We start from the raw sequence: 22,644 nt of genomic DNA, 5'->3' as shown, positions 1-22,644 counted from the left end.
GGATAAAAGTTTCGTGCGGGAATATCGTTTCCAGAACGACCTTTGCGCCTGCCGACTGTCCCGCACAGCCGGAAACATTCTCCACCCTGCAGGAGCATTCGGAGCTAACTGGCTGCATGCGCTACGGAGAATACTTAAAGAGAGAGATAATTAACGCTCTAACGGTAAACGTTTCGTGATTTTAACGACCGCTAGTACACGAAACGGAGGAAACTGTTTGCAAGAAGCTTGTACATGGTTGTCATACGGATGCTGGCGTACTATCAGCTTTATTTTTAATTGTACAAATGTAAACTGTCGTACAAGTGTAAACTGTCGTAAATGTAAATGTAAACTTGCTGTGCTCACGATACCAAATTGCAATTTATTCAACCTCTTCTCTTAATTATTTATCTTGCAGATTTCATGCATTTTAATATATGAGAATAGTTAAAAACATTAAATTTTTAATTAAAAAATATTTTTTCGTCTATGGAAAGAATAAACATGTGTAACTTTAAGTCTAGTCTTGAATAAAAAACGCTCACAAAACATAAATTACTTCGAATGAACTCATAACGTTAAATTATTACTGCTACTATTATTTCAAAGAAAGACCTTTCATGCTTCAACCACCAAAATACCGAAATTGTTCAAAATCTTGCTTCTCAAATTAATTTAATATTCGAGTCCCACGCCTTTAATTATCAGCAGCTTCCGAAATTTACCTCAGTTAAAATTAAGCTTGGTAATTCTGTACGCAGAGTAAACCGCTGTATAACGCTGGTGTACAAAATTAAGATATTAAGTAGGAATTAATGAATGTTACTCCAATTTGAATTTACTGCATTAGAGTATTAAATCCTAAGAATATTAAGTAACACCGCTAATCCTTCGACTTATGACCTATCCGATAAATTCGATTCACGTGTTTTGTAATTGTTTAATTAAAATATATCCGAAATCACCATTATTATTTACTAAGAAAAGTATTATTAAGGTATGACTGGTTATAACAAAAGTATTAAAGTATTAAAACAGTATATCAACCCCCTTAATACCCTGCTGTGTTGCCGCGCATTATTTGAAAGTGGAGGTGTGCGAATTTCCGTCGTCAGCGGTTTACCTCTTAAGTATATCCGAAAAAGTATGTCCCGCCTTGTCTATCACGAATGTTCACTTGAATTGCAGGTCCAACAAGCTGAAGCCGTTTTGGCTCAGTGTGAACGAGCGCATACCGGTTATGGAATATCTCTCCTCCGCCCTTCTGTCTTCCGAATATGACCGTGCGCTTGCTCGCGCTCTCGCGATGCCGGAATGCCCTGTGGTGCCATTTTTCGGAGCCTTCCTGCGCGAGCTGAAGGAAGTTATCGAGTTCGATATAGAGGTAAATACAAAAAGCTATACCACTGCTCGTATGATATCGCACTTTGTGTATATACTTGGAATTTATGCTTGCACATGCTTAAAAGTAGAATTGACTGTTTCACGTTGTTAAATAGATTGACATTTCATTTATGTTTGATCACGTAAGCGCTGTTAAATATTACGCATCAGCGCCCGCTTCTTGGTCTTCTTTCAACTCTACTTTGGAATATTTATCCTGTCTACTATACTGAAGATCACTGTCAGCGTGAGATAAAAGACGAGATCTGTATCTACGTGCATGGGAGCAGAAGACTGGTTATTTAGATAGGATAGCGTAACGTAACTTTTCGTAAATCTATCTCTCTATCTGATGTTCAAGCGCGTGGAACACGATACGACGAGGAAAAAGCTGAGTCGTGGAAAAAGCTCATAAGTAATTGAACGCTTTCGCGTTTTGGCCAACAGCCAAAGAAGTTCACCGGTGATATCCAACATGTCTCTCCCGATCGCATCACAAGTGGGCTTGTAGAGAGTAATCGAGGGAACGAAGGGGACGGTCAGTGACAGGGCAAATTTACTCCGTCCTTCTAACAACATTTGCATGTTCAAAAGATGGCGAGAACTTTGGCGTTGCGGCGAATTCGTTTAAAGAAGGGAAACTAATAAGAAATTAGAGCAAATAAAAAGCTTATGTTAAGACTTAGAAATGCGCATCCAAGTTTGCGAAAGTTTTACCCGAGAATAATCTTTTAAGATGAGATGCCTAAAAATTTCAAGAAAATGAAATCTTCCATAGAGAGTATTCTTATAATAATAGATCGTTTATTTATGAAATAATCGTTTCCAACATTACACCAAACTATCAAAGCCGACGGAGAGAAATCAGATCAATCCTGGGGGGAATCAGTGGAAGAGAAACAGTTTGCGTTTCAAACAAGATCATTTCGAGCGCAAACGCCGAGCGGGAACTGCGCATTGAGATTCTTCTACGAAGTTTCACCAAGAGTAGCATGGGAAGGACACCAAGGCAAAGGCTGCGCTGTAAAAGCGATAAGAAAAGGGGTTTCTATCGGCCTCCAGCAGCTACGATGGTTGTAGGCCGGCGGAAACTACTTGCTCTTGTCGCTAACGATCGTCATCGAGAAACGAAACGGTATCTACCTCGCCTTTTACAGCGTATTTGATATTTAAGAGCACGTTTAGAATGACCGCAACGAAAATCAGTGTTTCTAAAAGCGACTCATGAAACTTAAATTGTACGAGGAAATCCGCAGAGTGGATATTCGCCACTCGCCAGTCGTAAATATAACCAAGCACGTGTTCAGCACCACGAATTTGCAATTAGATTAACCGTTCACGTGAAACAGCATCGCAAAGTCACAATGCGAAGCGTTTGTTTCGAGAAAGGAGAACAAAAGTGTGAACAAAACTTTATAAGATTTGTTAAAATGAATAACTTAATTTATGTCAGAATTCAACATAGAATTCTATTTAAAATTGTATGTCCCGTGTAACGTGAAAAATATTCGACAAAAATTTAGAATAAAATATGTATTAAAATATATATACCTGTACATGTATCAAAATATATTTCTGTTTTGAATCCTGACGTAAATTGTCATCTAAATTAGTTTAAATAGTAAATAGTACTTATTTATATAGCCTTAATTAATTATTAGTCAATAATCGCATATGTGTATTTAACGTTAAATTATATTACATTATTATATTCACTTTATATTTACGTTCCATTTATATTTACGATCCTCATGTTAGGCAAATAAAATAAAACTGTAATCAGACAGAATGAAAGCCATAAAAATATACGATCTAGTTGTTAATCTATCAGCGTTGACAAAAATTCTCATTCACATTTCTCCGAAATATATACATAAATTTATAATGTAAATTCAAAGAAATTATTCACAGTTACGCATCCCGCTAATGGAAAAGCTTATCAGAACGTATAATTTCTAGGGTGCGAGGTTAATCAATCTGCGACGTGATCATTCACGTACGTTCGCGTCTCGGGTGTTAATCGTTAATTACATTCAAATGAATTCGACATCGATTGACATTACGGGAGCAAAGTAAACGATATGCTTTGCCTTGAGACTATCGAAGACGTGGCGTAGTAGGTATATCTCATTAGCATTGTCTCTCTTATTTCCCTCCTCCCCCCTCTCTCTCTCTCTCTCTTTCCCTCCCTCTGGAAGGTGTAATCTACCAAACTGAATGTATCCACGATGCGGATGTCACGGCTCGCAAATGGAATTCCAAATCGGCATCGACGCGGCGCCCGCGATGCGTCAGACACCAAGTTTGCGATATGCGTTGTTCTATTATCCCGCTCTGTGTGTTGCTGATTGTCCCCTCATCGGCACGTACGTCCTTTGGGAGACATTTCTGTGGAGGAAGAAAGGCAGGAAGGATAACGAGGTTAAGCAACATCGCGAAAGTCACTTCGCTCGTCTGGCATCACGTCCGCCGCGGATGGTCTCGAGCTTTAAGCCCCGAAAAACCAAATGTTACGGTGTCGATTTCTATGTTGCCGTATTTCCTGTGTCCACATCGTTACTCGTGGGTAACATCAAGAGGAAAATTATAAACAAACGTATAGAAACAATAGCGAATTAAATACGAAAGAAAAACTTATATATGTACTAATTAAAGAAGAGCTAGGTTGAAAGATTTTTTAAATCTTTCGACTTATAATGACAATATATATTATCTAGCCACGAAAAATCGCGGCTTAATTTATTAATACATAGAAACAGTTTTATACCCCATATGTAGCCCTATATATATTGTATAATGGAAAAAGATTATTTTATTCAAAATGATTATTTTGGAGATTTTTAATTGTCATATACATATATGTATATCTATTTTCATGAATATATGTATGTCTATTTTTATGAATCATCTCTTTATGAAAATACTCCTCGCGTTGTATTTAAAAATGGATAAACATTGTTTCTCCCCTGTTTAAAAGTAATTTAACTTGCATTCTACATATTTTATATCTCTAATTATTTCTCAGATTTGATTAAAATTTTTGGATTTAAAGTAACTAATTCAAAAAATACGTATACTATATAACATATGTATATATAACGTAAAAAATATTTTCCTAAAGAAATGTAATAAACATTTATTTAAAAATATCCTATTTTGGAACAAGCAAATGCTATTAAAAATTAGATCTTTCTTAAAATAAATTTTTTATATGAGATATGTTCTTCAAGATGTCCCCGACCCTTCAAATGTTAATTCTCCCGTCTTCCTTATTTGTAGGCAGTTCGGTTTTTTATCAAAAAGCGATATCGTTATTCAATCACGCGACAAATCGCGGTGTCTCCGTCTCCATGAGAGCGTTAAATTACATTAACATAGCTGAACATAATTTCTTACCCGCGCGAGCAACTCGATCAACATGCATCTATCCGAGTTATTCTGCCGGCAGATGTGTTTCAGCACGTTTGCAATTTGGATCGCGCGACTTAGCGGCTTTGAATGTCGCCCGACGGCGCGCGACGGCGGTGGGTCGATCGGCGGGTAACACGGCGCGATAAAATGAAACAGCATTACCTTATGACGCCGCGTTGTGAAACGGTCGCTCGATATATATCCATGCAAGATTAAGGTTATCGGATAACAGTTAATTATAAGCATTAAAGTTCTTGCTACTGGTGTGCGCTTCTAGCTTACAGATCGGTAGACAAGCTCCCGAGCGATTACTTGTACATATAATTTGCGTTAACCTTGCTTAAGTACTTCGCCGCAAAAACTGAAGAGATGTAATTTTAATATATATCGTTAAATATAAATTATGTATTTTATATGTGTACTACGTGCGAATTCCTGATAGTAATTATAACCAGACGAAAGGATGCCAAGGACAGTTTTACACATTTAATGTATCATTTGATTTATTTAATTAAATTACTTTTATTGCATCCTCCACATCTCGTGAAAAACGTATATACATGCCGGCAAAGAATTTTCACAGAAAATTAAAAATAAGACCAACCACCGTTTTTCCACTTTTACTCAGTGCTGTTTATATTTACGAGATTGCCGAGAGATTTACACTTGTGAAAGGGCTCTTTACATGCTACCAGTCATCAAGAGACTTAAAGGGCCATCCAGTGTTCGTGTTGATGAACACGCGAGAGTGTATTCCGAGGTTGTGTTTCGAGTGTATTTCGAGAGTAAGCCGTAAACTATTGATTCCTATTTCGAAAGCCAAGTTTCTCTTCGAGAAACAAAGGCAACTTCGTTACTCGGATTATCGAATCTACATCCTCGAAATGAACATCTAGTCGTCGAACAATGTATTCTTTCGAGGTAGCACGCTTAGAATGATATAACATGCGAAACAACAGCTGCCAGTTCTTTATTTCTTCTGGACTTCCATGATTCATCAACTGTAACGTTACATCGGAAACGGTACCGATTAATTTATTTTATACGTATTAAATATTCCAATAATGTAATTTATAGTATTTCATTTATATTATATGTATAATGTGTGAAATATCATTTATGTTTCATTTATTTTATATTTTAATTCTCATATATTTTATAATCTCATATAAAATGTCCCTTTCACATGCATGTCGTGATAGCAAAATGCTTTAATAAATTCGCTTTAATAAACGAATCATTAGCCCTCAATCCCTATCAATATCCCTCTTTTTACTTGTTTTTTGTTTGTGTAATGTGTAGTGTGTTTGTTAATGTCATGTTACGTCATGCGGAATTGAAAGCTAATTTCATTGTCACTCTGAACAGTTAAAATTTCAAACCTTTACGTTTATTATTATTTTTTTTCAATAACCAGTCTCAATTTATTTTCCTTATAACTTCCTTTTTTTATTTCCTAATTATAACAAACTCACATAAAATAAAAAAAATTTATATAGATTTCTTTTAAAATCAAATATTGTACAGAAAAGTTTTTAAAATTAAATATCTTTTATTTTAATGAAAGTGGATAGTAATATGAAAGTGGATAGTAATATGAAAGTAGATAGAATAAAATAAATGAAAACATTATACTCTACAGAAGACACCCATCATTTTTATTAACATATAATGTAAAAGGAATATATATAAGCTTGTAAAAATAAATATCATAAACGAGAATCACAATGATTATATCAGATTTTTTTAATATATATGAATCATGCAACCAGCTAAATTGTTAGTTCTTTTTATAATATTTATTTTTATAAGTTCTTGTATGTATATTATTTTTACACCATATGCTAATAAAAACAAGTATTTTCTACAGTATAATTTAATTCATTTTGTTTTGTCTACTTAATATAAATTAACGGTTATTTATTCTCAGTAACTTTTTTAATTATACATTCTTTGTACAATCGTCTGAGAAAGATATATTATTATAAAATTCGAAGCCGTTTATTTTGAGCATGGTGTAAATTGCATTTTCATTATTATTTTGTTTATTCTACTGAATTACACTGTATAATTATGAAACAGTAGCGCAAGGTAGGTTGGGGCTCTTCCATTATACAGACAATTTCTGTACACAATAAACTTAACTGTATAATTCCTAAGGAGTACCGTCGGCTCGGCATGTTTCAGCCCGAGCCCGAGTACAAGGAAAATCGCGAGTCACCACGTGCTAGCGTTAAGGAGAGCGAACCTCAAGAACACGTGCCTTCCTCTGCGCCGGTCGCCAGGATCGCCGTCGAGAGTAACACAGAGACGCCGTCGGGATGGAGTTCGAGGAGCGCCTCCTTGAACAAACCGGAGAACCCCATCACCCCAGCCCACAATACAAATTCCATTCTCGACAAAGTCGCGCTCTTTCACAAGGTAAGATATCCGACCGGCAAGCATCGTAAAGGCCACGTAAAGACCGAGTAATCTTAATGAACAATCTGTAATGTCACGTTGAGTGCTATGTTTCGCTAAAATAGCTATCGTCATCTTAAACGATTACCCACCCACGTTAAACGATTTACAATTTACGCCAGCATTCAATTTATAATTTTATGTAATAAGACAAACATTTTAGAAATATAAATACACGTATAAAATATACGTATAAATATATGACACGAAATTATAAATAAAATTCTATTTGTGATCTAATGCAAATTATAGATTTAAAGTGAGCTTTGACATATCAATGGGGATCGTAGATATTAATGTAATTATATTTATATAAGCGAAAAAGGTCGCGTTGATATCGTCTATTAGAGATGTTTCTTTTTTTCAATGCGAGCATAAATATACTAAATGACTCGATGGTTTAATTTAACGAGGGATATTTCTTTCTCTTCTTTCTTAAGCATCGGCATGCTCGTGGCAGAGACGCGACTACCGGTTCCCTTCATCGCACCCTGAGCGTTCATACGACCGCGATCGAGCAAACCTACATGGCGGAGGAATGCGACGAGAATGACTATCATCTTGATTTGGACTCCTACAAGCCCGTGCACCCGCTCAAAATCGACCACGGAGTCGCTTTGTTTCCCGTTGCCGCGCCACACACTGGCATGGATCTCCATCTCCTGCAGGTATTTTGCGCTACATTCTACAGATAAATGCACATCTCGTACGGAAATGTAGATATCGTATCGAAATGAGAATCTGCGTCGTCAATTTTACGCGACAATTATATAAGCGGCATTTTCACGAGTTATCTATATCATGTCCGATAGAGGATGGAGGCGACTTCTATTGTAGTTTTTATAAAGACGGATAGATAAAAACTTTAACACAATTTAAAGAGTAGCAAAAGATAAACATTTTACTCAAATAATCATTAAAACTTCTTTTAAACTTCATGCCGGCTGATAACTCGTATTGACCGGATTATTATAAGAAAGAAAAAAACTCTTATCAATATTGTCATATACAGGAAAAAAGATAAAGTTTTAAAATTCAAATGTTTCGAGATGTTAAAGGTATTGTTGAAATTAATAAAAGTAATAGTTTTAGAAAGAGCGATACTTATCGCATAATCTGTTCAGAGTGCCATGCACGGAAAATGTTTGTGTGGAAACTTAATTAAATTTGGCATAATTAGCAGTATTAGGAAAGTTCTAACACAACGTAATTTCCGTTTTGTGATAACGCGCAACGTTCGCTCTCTATGTCACATCCGGATTATTCATTGGCAACACACATACATAGAGATGAGTAAATAGATAGGTAGATACATAGAGGAGGAGGAGGAGAGAGAGGAGAGAGAAACACAGTTATTTTGTCTGAGATTGTCGCGATCGTTTTGGGATTGAGAGGCATTGCGTCACATAACGAAACTGCCAATTGCATACGTGACATCGCGATGCTGCGCGTAGAGTGTATCGTAAATATTGGACTCGCAGGATTTGTTGCACAATGGGAAGCCAGGACGTTTTTTATTCTAACGCGAGGCCGCATTGAGAGATGTGTAATTTTTCTGCTATGCACACAACAATGTACATTATTCGACGTTAGCAATTTAGACATAATCAATGTAATATCTAACTCATGATTATGGCCGAATATTATTATCAAGTTAGAAAAATATCCGAGTCTTCGTGATGTACATTTTTTGAGAAATTTAGAAATTTTTGTCGTCACATTTTATACGTAGATATTAAAGAACATAGCAATTAAGAAAACTTTCGTTGAGTTTAAAAGATACGTTAAACTTAATTAAACTTTACTTAAAGTTAATCGATCATTGAAGTTTTGTTATCCATCAAGGCATTTACATGCGTCCTTGAAATCTTCTAATCTCATAATTGATTCACAATTTTTACAAATGTTTCTTTAAATAAAGATATTTAATAAACAATTCAAAATTTATTTGAAGAAATAAAGTAAAACGCGTAAATATTTAAGGAATGTCTTTTCAACCTGCTTTTCACAGAGATAATGCAAAACAATTATATGTATAGCATTCATAAGAATATTTACATCCGAGTTTCAAATCTTTCTTGTTTCATCCACATTGCAAAATGAGTAATGCTTTTCCTATTTCGAGTCGGTAAGCTCCAACATGAATGAGAATTTAATGTATCATAACGGAAGAAACATTCGAGATGTAAAAGTTCAAGTACTGCGGGGTGAAAGACGATACCGTATTCAGGAGAGTTCTTTCGTCTTGAGAGTAGTTCCATTTATTTAAAGAATGCTACAACATTTGTGTTTGTTATCGTAATTACGACTGACGCAAAATCCGGAAATTTGTCTTAATATCTTTGTATATTATAATCTGTAGCATATCGCATTTAAATAATGACGAGAGTTTAAAAATTCGAAAAATATTGTCGTTAAAAGTAATCGTTGCAAATTGTAGCTACGTATAAATTGTACGTATTGAATGATGCTGAGAACCGAGATTTGTAGATGAATAAGAAAATTTAAGATATGATATTATGATTCAAATTCTCTTTTTGTCATGTCCTGCAAGCGAACGCTAGCGAGAAATTTCTATTTTGCTAAGAAATTCCACAGCTGCCTTTGAAATTTAAGTGAACACCTACGCATTTTTTCTTTGATATCGTAGCCAAGAAACGGGAGCAGTCCGGAAACCCTTAGATCTGCAGTTTCGCGTTTAAGCTACATGAATCGCAAAAGAAGTACAGGAAAGATATTCGCCTTTCACTCCGCGTTTGCTATTTTCACGAATCTTGATAGCTCGAGACATAAAAGGCATAGACAACTCACATTTGTATAACTTGTACGTATATTGAGATTGAGGATTTTTCATTAAGAATTTTGCGAGACCGGCACACTCGTATCAACATAAAGTATCTCCTTATCCTCGGACGATTTCGAGATATTAATGTCATGGCGGCGCTACCTCCATGGCGTTGCGCCACTGAGATAAAAGATACCGTTAGCACGTAGCTTGTTACACGTCAAAAGGATTTCAAGGATTTCAAAGGGACTAGCCTTACTACACCTCCGGCAAGCTTCGTGGAAATTAGAGAAGAAACAGAGAAATATACGGGAAGACGAGGAAGGGAGGAGGAGATAGCTCTCTCTCTCTCTCTTTCTCTTTCTCTTTCTCTCTCTCTCTCTCGCTCGCTCTCTCTGTGGCAAACGAAGCAAGGAAACCGACGGAAAAAACGTTGTAACGCAGTACGCAAAACCAGGTCATCCTTTTGAATCGAGCCACCAATTGTCAGCGTTAATTGAGTGGCAAGAGAAAAAATAGGACACAACATATTTGTGGAGAAAAATGGTTCATAACGAATAAAATTCGTTATCCTTCCCATCATGAAATTCCGACGCAATCGATACACCATGAATCTCTCTCTCTCTGCTACCACAGAACGTTCTTGGAGGATACATAACACGCGATCCATTGATTGTACGTCGAGTGAGAAATATAGGTATGTCGGAAGAATTTCGGGGGAGAAGTTACACAACTTCTTCCAGTTCAATCCCTCTGTGAATGACGGTTTCTCATAAAGATAATTGATTTAGCACCAATAAATGTCCAGAGAACGCAAACATAGTATAGTCAAATATAACGCGCGTGTTATAGCCTTGCCCATCGTCTATATTAGTCTATAATACAAGCGTAATAATATTAATGAAATATTGCTAGTTTTATCCAAGAACTTTATAAATTTTTAAATAAATCGATGTTCATCTTTATTTAACGAAAATTCGATCTTTGTGATAACTCTTACCATTTATAGAATATTAAACATTTCTTTTCTAATTATCTCTCAGAATAAATCAATGTAATAGTATTAAAAATACTCACTTAGGAGTAATTAAAAAGTAAGATTTATGTAATTCGTTATGTAATTCAAAATGCCTTCAATTTTTGTTAATAAAAATTCGGCTTTAAGTTGTTCCATGTACTTGGCTAAATACTTCGAGACATTCATAGAATAGTCTCATTAATTAAAAGCGTCGGCGTCGTAAAAATTAAACGACAAATGTCAAGCCTAGAAATATAGTGGAATTAGCACTTCTTCGACAAACCATCGTGAAAACTATAGCTCTCTGACGTTAAAATGCTGGTGGAATTTTTTAATAGAAAACCACGTCGCGCACCATGCAAACAAGAAGCTTCAAAAATAATTCAAATGTGGATATGAAAATAAAAATGGAGTGGAAATCATACTAACATCTCGTAAATTAATTAAATTAATTAAATTCCTGCTTTTCGTTTGCTCGCCAATACATAGTACCAGCGAATAATCGAAACTAATTGAAAGTGAATTGAAATTTGGTCTCTACTTCGTACATTTGCACAAAATTAATCACTCTCAATCTCTCTATTCGCGACAATGCGAAAATGAGACAATTACACGTGAGATATATTCTATATATAGAACATCGGACTCTCTCGTCAGTATTTCAATACTCGATATTTCAATATTAACGAACATATATTTCTTCTTCATCGTTCTTTAGAACGATTACTGCACATTACGCGTGACAGGAAATTGTGAATTCGAGCAACTGCCTGCGTCATCGATAAATAACTCTAGCTAAATTCACGAATTCGCGCATACGTGCAATAAATGTCCACTTGTACATCGCGCTTAGACAAGACCGCATAAACGTCGTTATAAGTGCATTACGAGTCCCATCAGCGTTATAAATGCACTCACGGCATCTAGTACTTTGTGGAAGCGTGGAGTACTTCGTGCGGCGCAGTTGCGAGGATGACCTCGTAGTAGCGAGTGCCTTGTATGCGCAGTGAAATTAATATATTTATATTTACAGCACAGACGCTTACTCCGTTTCCTTTTTTCAACAATTATATTATCGCGGTAATCCGGTAAACCGACCATCCAGATCTCACTGCATTAAAAACTGCCACAAAAATATTTCGAGCGAAATCCAATTCGTTATCTACATATGTAAATTTTTGTTACGTTTATATATATTTCTTTTGCATTTATACATATGATATTACTTCAATAGCGAAATGCATACCGTATGCAATGCAAAAGCTTTTATGTATATATTAAATTACAAAATGTCGATTATAAATACTAGATATTAAATTGAAATCTTCCTGCACGAAAATGTAATAGAAATAAAAGTTTTTTCTTTAAAATTTTTTAACAGAAACTTAACATGACGCGTGTTTACTTATTTACTATTTAGTCATTAGTAATGATAATAATATAATGATCGAGAAAGATTAAGAAATCATTGCCAAAAATGCGTAAAAAATCCCATAGCGATCAAATACTGTTAAATTAAAAAGAAAATTTCGGTAAGATCAAAGCAAAATTTCCGGGCTTCGGTATACCTTCATTTTCATCTAAAGAGAAATTTTCTGACCACCTTTTCAAGACACTTCGATTTTCTAATTTTACTTGTACAAAGCTGATGGAAAATCGAAAAAAGCTTTTTTATCATTCTAAGAAACATCAAACATCCTCGATTCTCTATCATTCTAAGAAACACACTCATTTCTCAAATCCACACGTTTCAGGTGCTGCATCATGGCACGACATTGGTCCATTGGGACTGTGAGGGTGGTGCCTCGAGGACAGCGTTGGTGTTCGCGCGCGTCGATCGCGCTTGCGGCACCTTCGTATGGGAAAAGCCACCTTGGAGTCCCTTAAAAACGGCACAAGTTGGCGGTGCCGCTCTCACAGACTTTTCGCTGACCGCGAACCCGGAGGACGCGATACCAGCGGGCCTAGTCGGCAGGTACACGCAGCAGCAGGCTGACTGCGCTTCTGTCACTTTGGAAGAGGGATACCTCGACCTGGGATCGGTGAAGGAGATAATGATCGGCTGTTGCGACCGCGATCGAGAGGCTGATCTCAGGAGCATCTGCAAGAGATTCGGCCTACCTGGCTCCGACTGCTGCATCGGCCTCATGTATGGCTCCAATCTTCCGGACAATCGACTGATCTTCCTACTTTGCCCTCCCGCTCTTAGCAAGTACGTAATGAATTGTTCTCTTTGCGATTAGTTTTTGAATGTCCCTCACCGATAATCCAGAGAATGAAAAAGAAGAAGATGATTCGAAATTTATCGCATTCTATGTCACGTGCAATCTGATTTGAAAATAAAAATATATCTTCGCTTTATATGCGGTATTAAGAATATGTTTCTTAATTTCATGTTTTTCGGAAGAAAAAATTATCTTATCAGGTTTATACGTTCAAGATTATTTCGCGGATATTTTTTCCAATTAATTTTTATCTACTATATGTTATTTGTGCTGTAAACTTTTTGTGCTGTAAATTTTGAATTCGCCGCGTGCAAAATTAATTACTATGTCATTAATATATCCCCTCCCTAGAAAATTAGGTTTATTAATAGTGTATCAATGATCTGTTTATAATATATTATTGAGCAATAGTATATATTAATAACACACATTTCCTACATATTTTGCTGTAACAATTTCCTCTAATAATTTATGATTTATTGCTAAATTGCGTGTTGTCGAACTACATAAAAGTTATGTAATTCACGTTGCTCCGCTTTCAGAATATGGTACATGGGATTGTGCTGGATATTGCGAGGCCTCAAAAGACAACAGCAGCTAACAGATCGTAGATCACGCTGGTTGAAAGAAAAATATCTCCAGCTATACTTTTCTTACTTGGAACAGCCGATGGAGGGCATAGATCAGCCGACGACGGCCGATGCTATTCGCATTTTCGGCGGTCGCGACTGGACCTCGATAGACAGCGTCGGAACGCTGTCTCCAACGAGCAGCGGCACTATACGTAGACGAAATGCTAAAGGAAAAAAAACCAAATCGATTGGCAACATTCACAATTTGACCAAGGTGCGCATAAACTCATCTCGCATCTTTTATAATAAACATAGATCAGATTGTGGATCACTGCAAAGATCGTACGTTATTTCGTAAATATAACCACGTTCACCGAATTGAACACTCTTTCGGTTTAACGTAGGAACTGAGTGTAAAACAGCACGACACCTCGACCTCGGATGGAGGCCTGTGCGCTACACCTCGACGTCACATCACGGGAAGCAGGGAGTCTTTAACGAGGATTCTACCAGCGTCACCGAGAGCAAACCGAGAACGAATCCCGCCACGTAGCCCACCACCCGGTTCCGGCGATCGTCTCTCCAACTTGCCTTATTCCGCTTTTCAAAGGTACATTATTCTCTCACACACTTGAGTCCACTTGACATCAAATTCTCTTTATCTATTCGATTTCGAGCAAAAGATTTATATAGGCCGAGAATTATATAGATCGGGATAGAAAATCTTACAGTTCCATGTCGAATATTACGTGAAACATAAATCTGGATTATGGATTTAAGGTTTTCTCGTCTAAAACTGAGCAACCTAAAAGCACTTTCTTTTTTCTTAACCGAAAAGTTTCTAAAGCCGAAGCTTTTCATATTTATCATGCGTGAACAATATTTTAGAATTTTTTTTATTAATATAGAACTAATAATATCAAAGATATAATGTAAAAAGAATCTTTTTTGACAATATACTTAAGACAATATAAAAAAAAAAAGAAAATTAAAGTGCTTTTTATTTTTTAATTTTTAAGCACAATAAACGATATTTTTTCGGACTTCTTGATCAAATGATCGCAACTTCGTTTTTGTAGATGTTAATAATCATAATATTTTAGAAACACATTTTTAAGATTTAAAACCTTAAAAATATATACCTATATAAAATAAGAAAAATGTAAAAACAAAATTTCGAAATTTCTGTAAAATATGACATGAAAAATCTCTCTATTACTTGTATTGTGTTCGACAAATTTTCTTATACCTCGCAATAACGCATGCGTAGTTTGTTATGTGTCACCAAGGAAAAAGACAAGAACGGATCCGGTGGTATATCCGGAGGCTTAGAGGCCCCTTGGCAGGTGCAAGCGCGCACTACTTCGGAAATATACGAGAAGCAATTGAACTTCGTGGAATTCGTCGCGCTTTTCCGATCGTTCAGCTTACGAGCCAGGAAGGATTTGCGTGAACTCTTCGGGCAATTAGCGATAACGTGTCGTAGCCAGAGTGACGGGTCGTTAAGGGACTTTAATATTCGCCCGGCGGTGCTCAGGCAGACCAGTGACGCCACTCCACAAAGAATTGGTAAGTCGATAGGAATGAAACTGACATAATTATTAAATTTTCTGTATAAATTTATATAATTTGATATAGATGCACGAGATCTTTGTATTTAATCGTGAAAATGCGATAGTAGATCTCAAATATAGATATATGAGTTAATTCATTAAATAATAATTTTGAGTAAATTAGATTCACAACACTATGAGTTTTATTATAACCCACCTAATAACATACGTTTGTCCATATTTATCGAAAGTTAAAGTCACATTATATCGGTTCCCATCTATGATTTGATTGTGATTGCTTTTTTAAAAATTAAAATAAGAAATCAACATTTTAATGTGCCAGGCTTGCTGACGAGAAACAACTCTATTGACTGTCACGAATACAAGACGGGTAGCAATCTGGAAAAGAAACAGGTCTTTGATGTCATCGCGGCGGCAAGCATAATCAATAATTGCTCGGGCGTGGATACGTCGAAATCCCAAGTAATCACCCTGGCGACACTCACGAAATTTCTGGAGTCTCGACAACAAGAAAACTTGAGCGACGATGAAATCAAAGCACTGATCAAGGTAAATATTTATTTACGAGGTCAGAGATTCCTGCGTGGCGAAGAATGTTTGCCCGACGGTTTTATTTCTCTCCGACAAATTTTTTTTACGGATATACAGGAAATTAATATCCCCTAATATTTTGCTTTTTGGCTGATTGCCATACGCAATTAATGTGTTTGCGACAGTTTGCGTTCAATCTCGCGAATAAACTGCTTTTGTTGAAGACGATAAACGATCCTTCCTTTCATCCCGTTGTACCGAAATCATGATTTCAATTTGTCTTATCTGGCAATAGAAGATCCAACTTCTCCTCACGCTCATGCGACCGCCGGTGGCATTGTTATATACGCGCGCTCATACCAATGTACAATGCGACGTAACACAATCAAACGGGCCCGGATTTACTCTCATTTCAGAGGCACGAACCGGACCCGGCACTTCGCACACAGTGGTGTTTGTCTTTCGAGGGTTTTGCGCGGTATATGATGGACAAGGACAATTATGCCTTCCCGAACGAGTATGCGACACCGTCCGAAACCGAGATGCAGCAGCCTCTGTCGCAATATTACATTGCCAGCTCTCACAATACGTATTTAACCGGGCATCAACTCAAAGGAGAGTCCTCCGTGCAACTATATTCACAGGTGCGTTGCGACTTTCAAAAATAAATTCGCGTAATAAATGAACTTCATCTAACTGGAACATGAAATATTTTTACTATGGCATTGTCACAAGTTCTTTCCATTGCAACGAATTTTGAACTACGCGCTATTATTTAATAGTCTCATGCATTATTCCTGTGAGATTTAAAATAAATGAATAAAAAATTCTCTTCATATGTATCCAAAGTTATGAAAAAAAGTATCAGTTAAAAAAATACATTCTTTTGCTTTGCGTGAAACGTGCAACACGAATTTCCATTGGAATAAAATAAAGTAATTAGCGCGAATAAAACTTATTGACCGATAACAATCAAAATCTGCGCAGGTGCTCTTAACCGGGTGTCGCTGCGTAGAGCTCGATTGTTGGGACGGTGATGATGGATCCCCGCTGATTTATCACGGTCACACTTTCACTACGAAAATACCATTTCGCTCGGTCGTGGAAGCGATCGATCGAAGCGCCTTTGTCAGTTCTCCCTATCCTGTGATTCTTTCCATCGAGAATCACTGTTCGCCAAGTCAGCAAGCTCGCATGGCTCAAATATTTCAGGTAGCCGATTAATTATCCAATAAATTATTTTCTTATTGATTGTCATTGCGCCTAAGCCAAGTTACGAGCAGAAATACACGGTTTCAGTCTGTTTTTGGCGAGAAATTGGTGACGAAATTTCTCTTCGAGTCCGACTTCAGTGATGATCCTCAACTGCCTTCGCCTTCGCAGCTTCGTTACCGAATCTTGATAAAAAATAAGAAGCTAGTGATTGATCCTGCCGGCCCTTTATCACACACGCCCCTCCCCAGTCACCGTGGGAAGATGCTTATGTCGGATCGCGCATCCTCTATGAAGCAAATGCGGACCGACGTAAGCAGCACGTCCGTAGTTGAATACTTTAGCGAGGATGAAGACGACGAAGAGGACGATGATGAGGATGACAACATCGATGGTAAAAATAATACATTATCAATACTGAAGTATGCTTGGAAAAAGTCCACTATACCAACCAGATTTATACTTCCAAGAAAGATATCGGAATTCGCTATTAATGATCTTCTGATGTTCTCAATTTTTCCTAAGCTCAAGTTAAACCTAAATATACAGCGTGCCATATTGTCATCGTATCCTAACGATAAATCTTCGAGTTTAATGTAATGATAAATTCAAACCCTTTTTTTCCACTTGCTTGCAAGAAGCATAGTAATTGCACTTGGTTAAACACTTACGAAACGAATCGCTCGGCGATTGCAATTTACAGATAACTCCATTTCGAGCTACGAGAAATATCTGGGTGGCGGACAAGTGCCGCATGGTCGTTTAAAATCAGACCCAGGAGTGGACGACAAGACGCAAAAGCAGAGCAGCCAAATAGCCAAGGAGCTGTCGGACTTGGTGATTTATCTCCAAGCAATTAAATTCCGCGGACTAAATACCATGCCAGTCGTGCCGGGAAAAATACGTCATCAATCGCATACGGGACCAGTTCAGAGGCACAGCATCGCCGGTATAGGGCCCAGCAGCATAGCTTCCTCGTCAGGATCGCCGCAATCGCTCTCGACGTCAGCCTCGATCGCGAGCGGCGGTAGCAACATCGATAATATCTTTAGGTCAGTTTCTCATTAAGTGTTTTCTTTATGTATTCTAACTTATGATTGTCTTAATCTTATTCTCGTGCCTTTTTTTTTTTTTTGCATTTTTCTTTTTAAAACCTTATTTCGGCAAACCTTATTATATTTCACAATCGACGAATATATTGGCTTTGCAGATAAAAAGGATGGTATCTATTTTTTTGCTTGTATGTTATTAGATCCACTCGTGGAATGCCGGCCTGCTTCCAATGTTCGTCTCTGAATGAGAGCTCGGCGAAAAAGATCTGTAGAAAACAGGCGACACACGTGCTCTCCCATGCAGAGACTCAACTCATTCGAACATATCCCGCAGGGATGCGTATTGATTCCACAAATTTCAATCCTGTAATATTTTGGGCTTTCGGAATCCAAATGGTTGCGTTAAACTATCAGACCGATGACGCGGGATTAAATCTGAACTCAGCCATGTTCGAGCAAAATGGTCAGTGCGGATACGTTAGGAAACCCTCGGTAATGTGGGACAAGGGACATATGATGTACAGGTGAATTTATACTCTGTTATTTCTTACAAATTTTTTAAAATGCGGCAATAATAATATAATTATTTATGTAGTATACGTTCATTAAAAAATCGATTAATTTGTAAATCATAAGCAGTAGTTGCGAAATGATCTCTTTTGATCTATGTTATATTATAAAGTTTATCTTTGCTATAAGAAAATGTTTTCATATTTTGAAAAGAGATAGTTAAATTATTTCTGAACGATCGTACGTTATCTCGAAAAATCTTCTTAAACAATCGTAAATGTTTTGACAGGCGATTCAACCCTTGGGAGAAGGAGTTCGATGGGCTGCATTCTGCGCATTTAAGTCTCACAATAACCTCAGGACAATACGTCTCGGTTACGAACTTCGTCGCCAGCACATACGTCGAGGTCGAGTTGGTCGGTATACCGATCGACTGCGCGAAGCACAAAACGAAGGTGATCCAGAACAATGCGTTGAATCCCATCTGGAACGAGAAGTTTTGCTTCCAAGTGATGTTCAAGGATCTCGCCTTTCTGCGTTTCGGCGTTATCGAGGCAAGCTCTCATCACGTGATCGCGCAACGCGTAATACCGCTCAAGTGTCTACGGCCCGGCTACCGACACGTACGATTACGATCCTGCAAGAACAGGCCGCTAGCCCTTTCCACGCTCTTTATTTATTCTCGCTTGGAGGAGGAAAGCTTGGACTACAACACCTGCTGCCGCGATCATAAGGAGTCGTCTAAGCGTCTCTCGTCAAGCAAAGAGCCCGAGAAACTGAGCACCGTCGATCCCGGATCTTTGGGTGGAGTCACCTTGAAAAGACGAATGTTCTTCTTAATGGTCCACGTGATCCCGGAAGGGCCGGGTACCATCCTAAAGGTCACCCAGGAGAGTACTACGCAAGAAGTGATGCTACAGGCGTTGCAAAAGGCCCAGATATCGCCGGAACACGTAGATGAGTACATCTTGGTGGAGGAAGTGTCCCGTGGATGGGAGAAAAAGGACAGAGAAGAGTTACCAACTCAACGCGTGCTGGACCCTATGGAACATCCTCTTCAGGCACAGGACCAGTGGAAAGGGGACGGTCGTTTCCTGCTGAAGCGAGTAGGCGACGATCCGAGCAGTAGAGCGTGGCTCGCCTCTATCAGGAGCACGGCCGGCCACTCAAAGCTCAACGACTCCAACACGAGGGACCAATCCACCCACACATGGGACGAGGCGGACACCTTTCTGGTCTGCATCTATAACGTCTCACCGGAGATCCCTTATGCGATTCTACGCGTGCCGATAAGCAGCTCGGCGCAGGACGTGCTGGCGCATGCTCTGATAAAGGCCAGAAGAATGGAGAACCCGGCTAAGTTCGTTCTGGTCGAGGAGCTGGAATGGGGCGGCACGGGCGCGGTTGGAAGCGGAAATCGTCAACTGAGAGTATTGAGCGACGACGAGAACGTTTACACCACGCAGGCTTTGTGGAAGACTCTCGGCAGGTTTATCCTCAGAGAAAGAGAACAAGCGATTCCGAGACGGAACTTGTTGCCCGCGACCCTCGATCGACTGGGATTTTCTGTGGGCAGATCCGTATCCCTGCCAGGATCCAGCAAAGAAAAGGTGCCTGTTTCGGAAGCACTGTCAGACCCCACTTCTAGAGGCATGAGAGGCTATCGGCTAATGTCTCGTAGACGAGAGGTTCACTCTGACGGGGAAGAATCCGATCTATTCAATGCCGCTATTCATCTGAAGAAGGTCTCGTTCAGAAAACTAATGAGCTGGAAGTCATAGTGGCAGTCAAGGGCGACGTCGATATCATCGATCTTCGCCACTCGGAAAAGTCATCTGTAAGTTCGTAGTTCAATTCACCGTGATCAGAATTTAGTTCTGATCTTGCGAAGCGTTCCCCATGTCGACGATCCTGTCGAGATGTGATCTCAAATTGAAAGAAGAGCTTGAGAAGATTGAAAAATTTCACTTTGTTGAAAATTTACATAATACAAGCGTACGCCCGAAGAAGTTAAAATCTGTAAGTCTTTAAGTCGGATGATAAAACGCACGGTACGATCAGAATAATTAAATATCCCATTGCGATACTAAAGAAATATCAGGCAGAAGATGGAAAGAAATATCAGACAGCGTGTTTTTATCATTGATCATGCGGTGACGCGAGAAAAATATCTCTGCAATAGGAAAAAAAGGAAGAATCAATCCCTTTAGGAAAAAACAGAATGATTTTTTGAAAAACATAAATGTCTGAAAAACAACGCGACATTCTTAAACTCGATCACGTACGCGATTATCTCCGTGATATTTGAGCGAAATATCGAATGAACGAAATCGCCATCGCTGCAGAAAGCACCTTCGGCGAATTGAATTTTTCCCAAAACAAAATCGGACGATACCGCGAGATGGAGATTATTACGCCGCCATTTACAAAGATTTTTCAAGAGTTTTAAAGAGTATAATAGCATATCTGAAGTAACGACGTAGTACAATCATTAAGTGGCAAAGCGACGATTCTTGAGTCCCCTTAAGTTCGCACAAAAGCCAAGCATCATACTGAATTTCGTTACGTGGCAGTAAATTCGTATCAGACGCGGATCGATACGATCCGTAACTATCGCGTTCGACGGAGACGCGCTGGCGCGTCGAAAATACAAAGAATTAAATGCCACGGGTCGCGCCTGATTTTATTATTTTTGTACAACGAAGGAAGGAGGGAGATCACACCGGGCGATCTCTAAACATTTTGCCAAACGACGATTCTAAGTGATTCTAGATCCGCGACACATTCATAACGTTTAGATCGGAAGTGCTTCCCTATATTTGAACGTGTTTCCGTTTGAAATATATCGGATATCGCCTCTGTCTAATCGACATACCGCATCTCCAAAAGAAATCCCGCAGCTTCACGTGACTTCTCGTCATTCGTAATAAGCATCATTTTTATCATTTACGTCGTACCTGAGGTTTTTCCATCGATACGCTTTCGCGCGCGAACTCTGTAATAAAGTTATATATCGCTGTTATCGCACTTCGTTTGTTCACTCTATTAATGTTAATAATTTCTTTCTGCGTCTAGTCGACCATGTGATAAGGAATCTGAGTATAGAATCCAATGAGAGAGATCATCGTAATGTATATTGGGAGTTGCTACTTAAAGATGGTATTTACTATATATTGTTAACGCTAGAGGGTAGATCGGTGTTGCATTCTCGATTACCGTCCCTCTCTCCTGACTGTTTTAGCGAGCGTATGTATACGTAGATTATAAATACGAGACCAAGGAGTGTCGATGGAGTGGAAAAAAAAACCGCGTCCGAACGTGCTATCGCTCTAATTTAATTATTTTTTCACGTGACGAGGCATTCGCGCGTCGACGAGCTTCGTCGTACACTCGAGGGCCGGCAGCCTAATTTTATGGGAAAATAATTTCGCTAATACTGTTAATTAATTGACTAATGAGCAACAATACGGAATCTGACGTCGCAAAACAGTGAGGTCGCGAGATAGCCTTGCCCCGTCTTCCACGTCCGAATCGCTCTAGATATTTTATATTTTTTCGAGACGGCCCCGCAGACTGACTCTTTAAAGTGAATCAGTACAATTGTACGACACGGAAACGCCGAGATTTTTTAATGCTATAAAAAATATATATATATATGAGATGTATTATACGCTCATATCCTTCCCCATATCGTGCTTCGCGACCTCACTGGAGACTCTGTATATTTTTCGATACCACTTCCTTCCTTATCCTCCATCTCTTCGAAAATACGTAATCACATATCCGCAGAGACCAAACGGGCGAGGCAGACAAACGAGACAAGAAATGAGAAACAAACACACACAGCCCAATTACATTCGTACATATATCCCTGAGTGAGTAAAAAGAGAATGAAATAAAAAAAAATTACACATACATTCGATAGAGTA

At 38.3% G+C, this 22,644-nt stretch overlaps 1 protein-coding gene across 1 annotated transcript in view; it reads left to right on the top strand.

Annotated features, from left to right (window-relative positions):
• LOC112460650 (1-phosphatidylinositol 4,5-bisphosphate phosphodiesterase epsilon-1-like) overlaps positions 1-22,630 on the top strand; it is a 29,843-nt gene extending 7,213 nt beyond the window's left edge. The window contains exons 3-16 of the mRNA XM_025025444.1: positions 1,171-1,366; positions 6,964-7,197; positions 7,677-7,904; positions 12,794-13,251; positions 13,807-14,110; positions 14,241-14,446; positions 15,107-15,405; positions 15,733-15,959; positions 16,358-16,585; positions 16,929-17,153; positions 17,241-17,547; positions 17,857-18,205; positions 18,406-18,729; positions 19,005-22,630. Of these exons, the coding sequence (XP_024881212.1) occupies positions 1,171-1,366; positions 6,964-7,197; positions 7,677-7,904; positions 12,794-13,251; positions 13,807-14,110; positions 14,241-14,446; positions 15,107-15,405; positions 15,733-15,959; positions 16,358-16,585; positions 16,929-17,153; positions 17,241-17,547; positions 17,857-18,205; positions 18,406-18,729; positions 19,005-20,496 (5,077 nt within the window). The 3' untranslated portion in view covers positions 20,497-22,630. The remainder of the gene's footprint in view (positions 1-1,170; positions 1,367-6,963; positions 7,198-7,676; positions 7,905-12,793; positions 13,252-13,806; positions 14,111-14,240; positions 14,447-15,106; positions 15,406-15,732; positions 15,960-16,357; positions 16,586-16,928; positions 17,154-17,240; positions 17,548-17,856; positions 18,206-18,405; positions 18,730-19,004) is intronic.
• The last annotated feature ends 14 nt before the right edge of the window (positions 22,631-22,644 follow it).

Source organism: Temnothorax curvispinosus, unplaced genomic scaffold, assembly GCF_003070985.1.
Source record: "Temnothorax curvispinosus isolate PA1 unplaced genomic scaffold, ASM307098v1 QBEX01001170.1, whole genome shotgun sequence".
Lineage (NCBI taxonomy): Eukaryota > Metazoa > Arthropoda > Insecta > Hymenoptera > Formicidae > Temnothorax > Temnothorax curvispinosus.
This window is presented reverse-complemented; position numbering and strand designations above follow the sequence as displayed.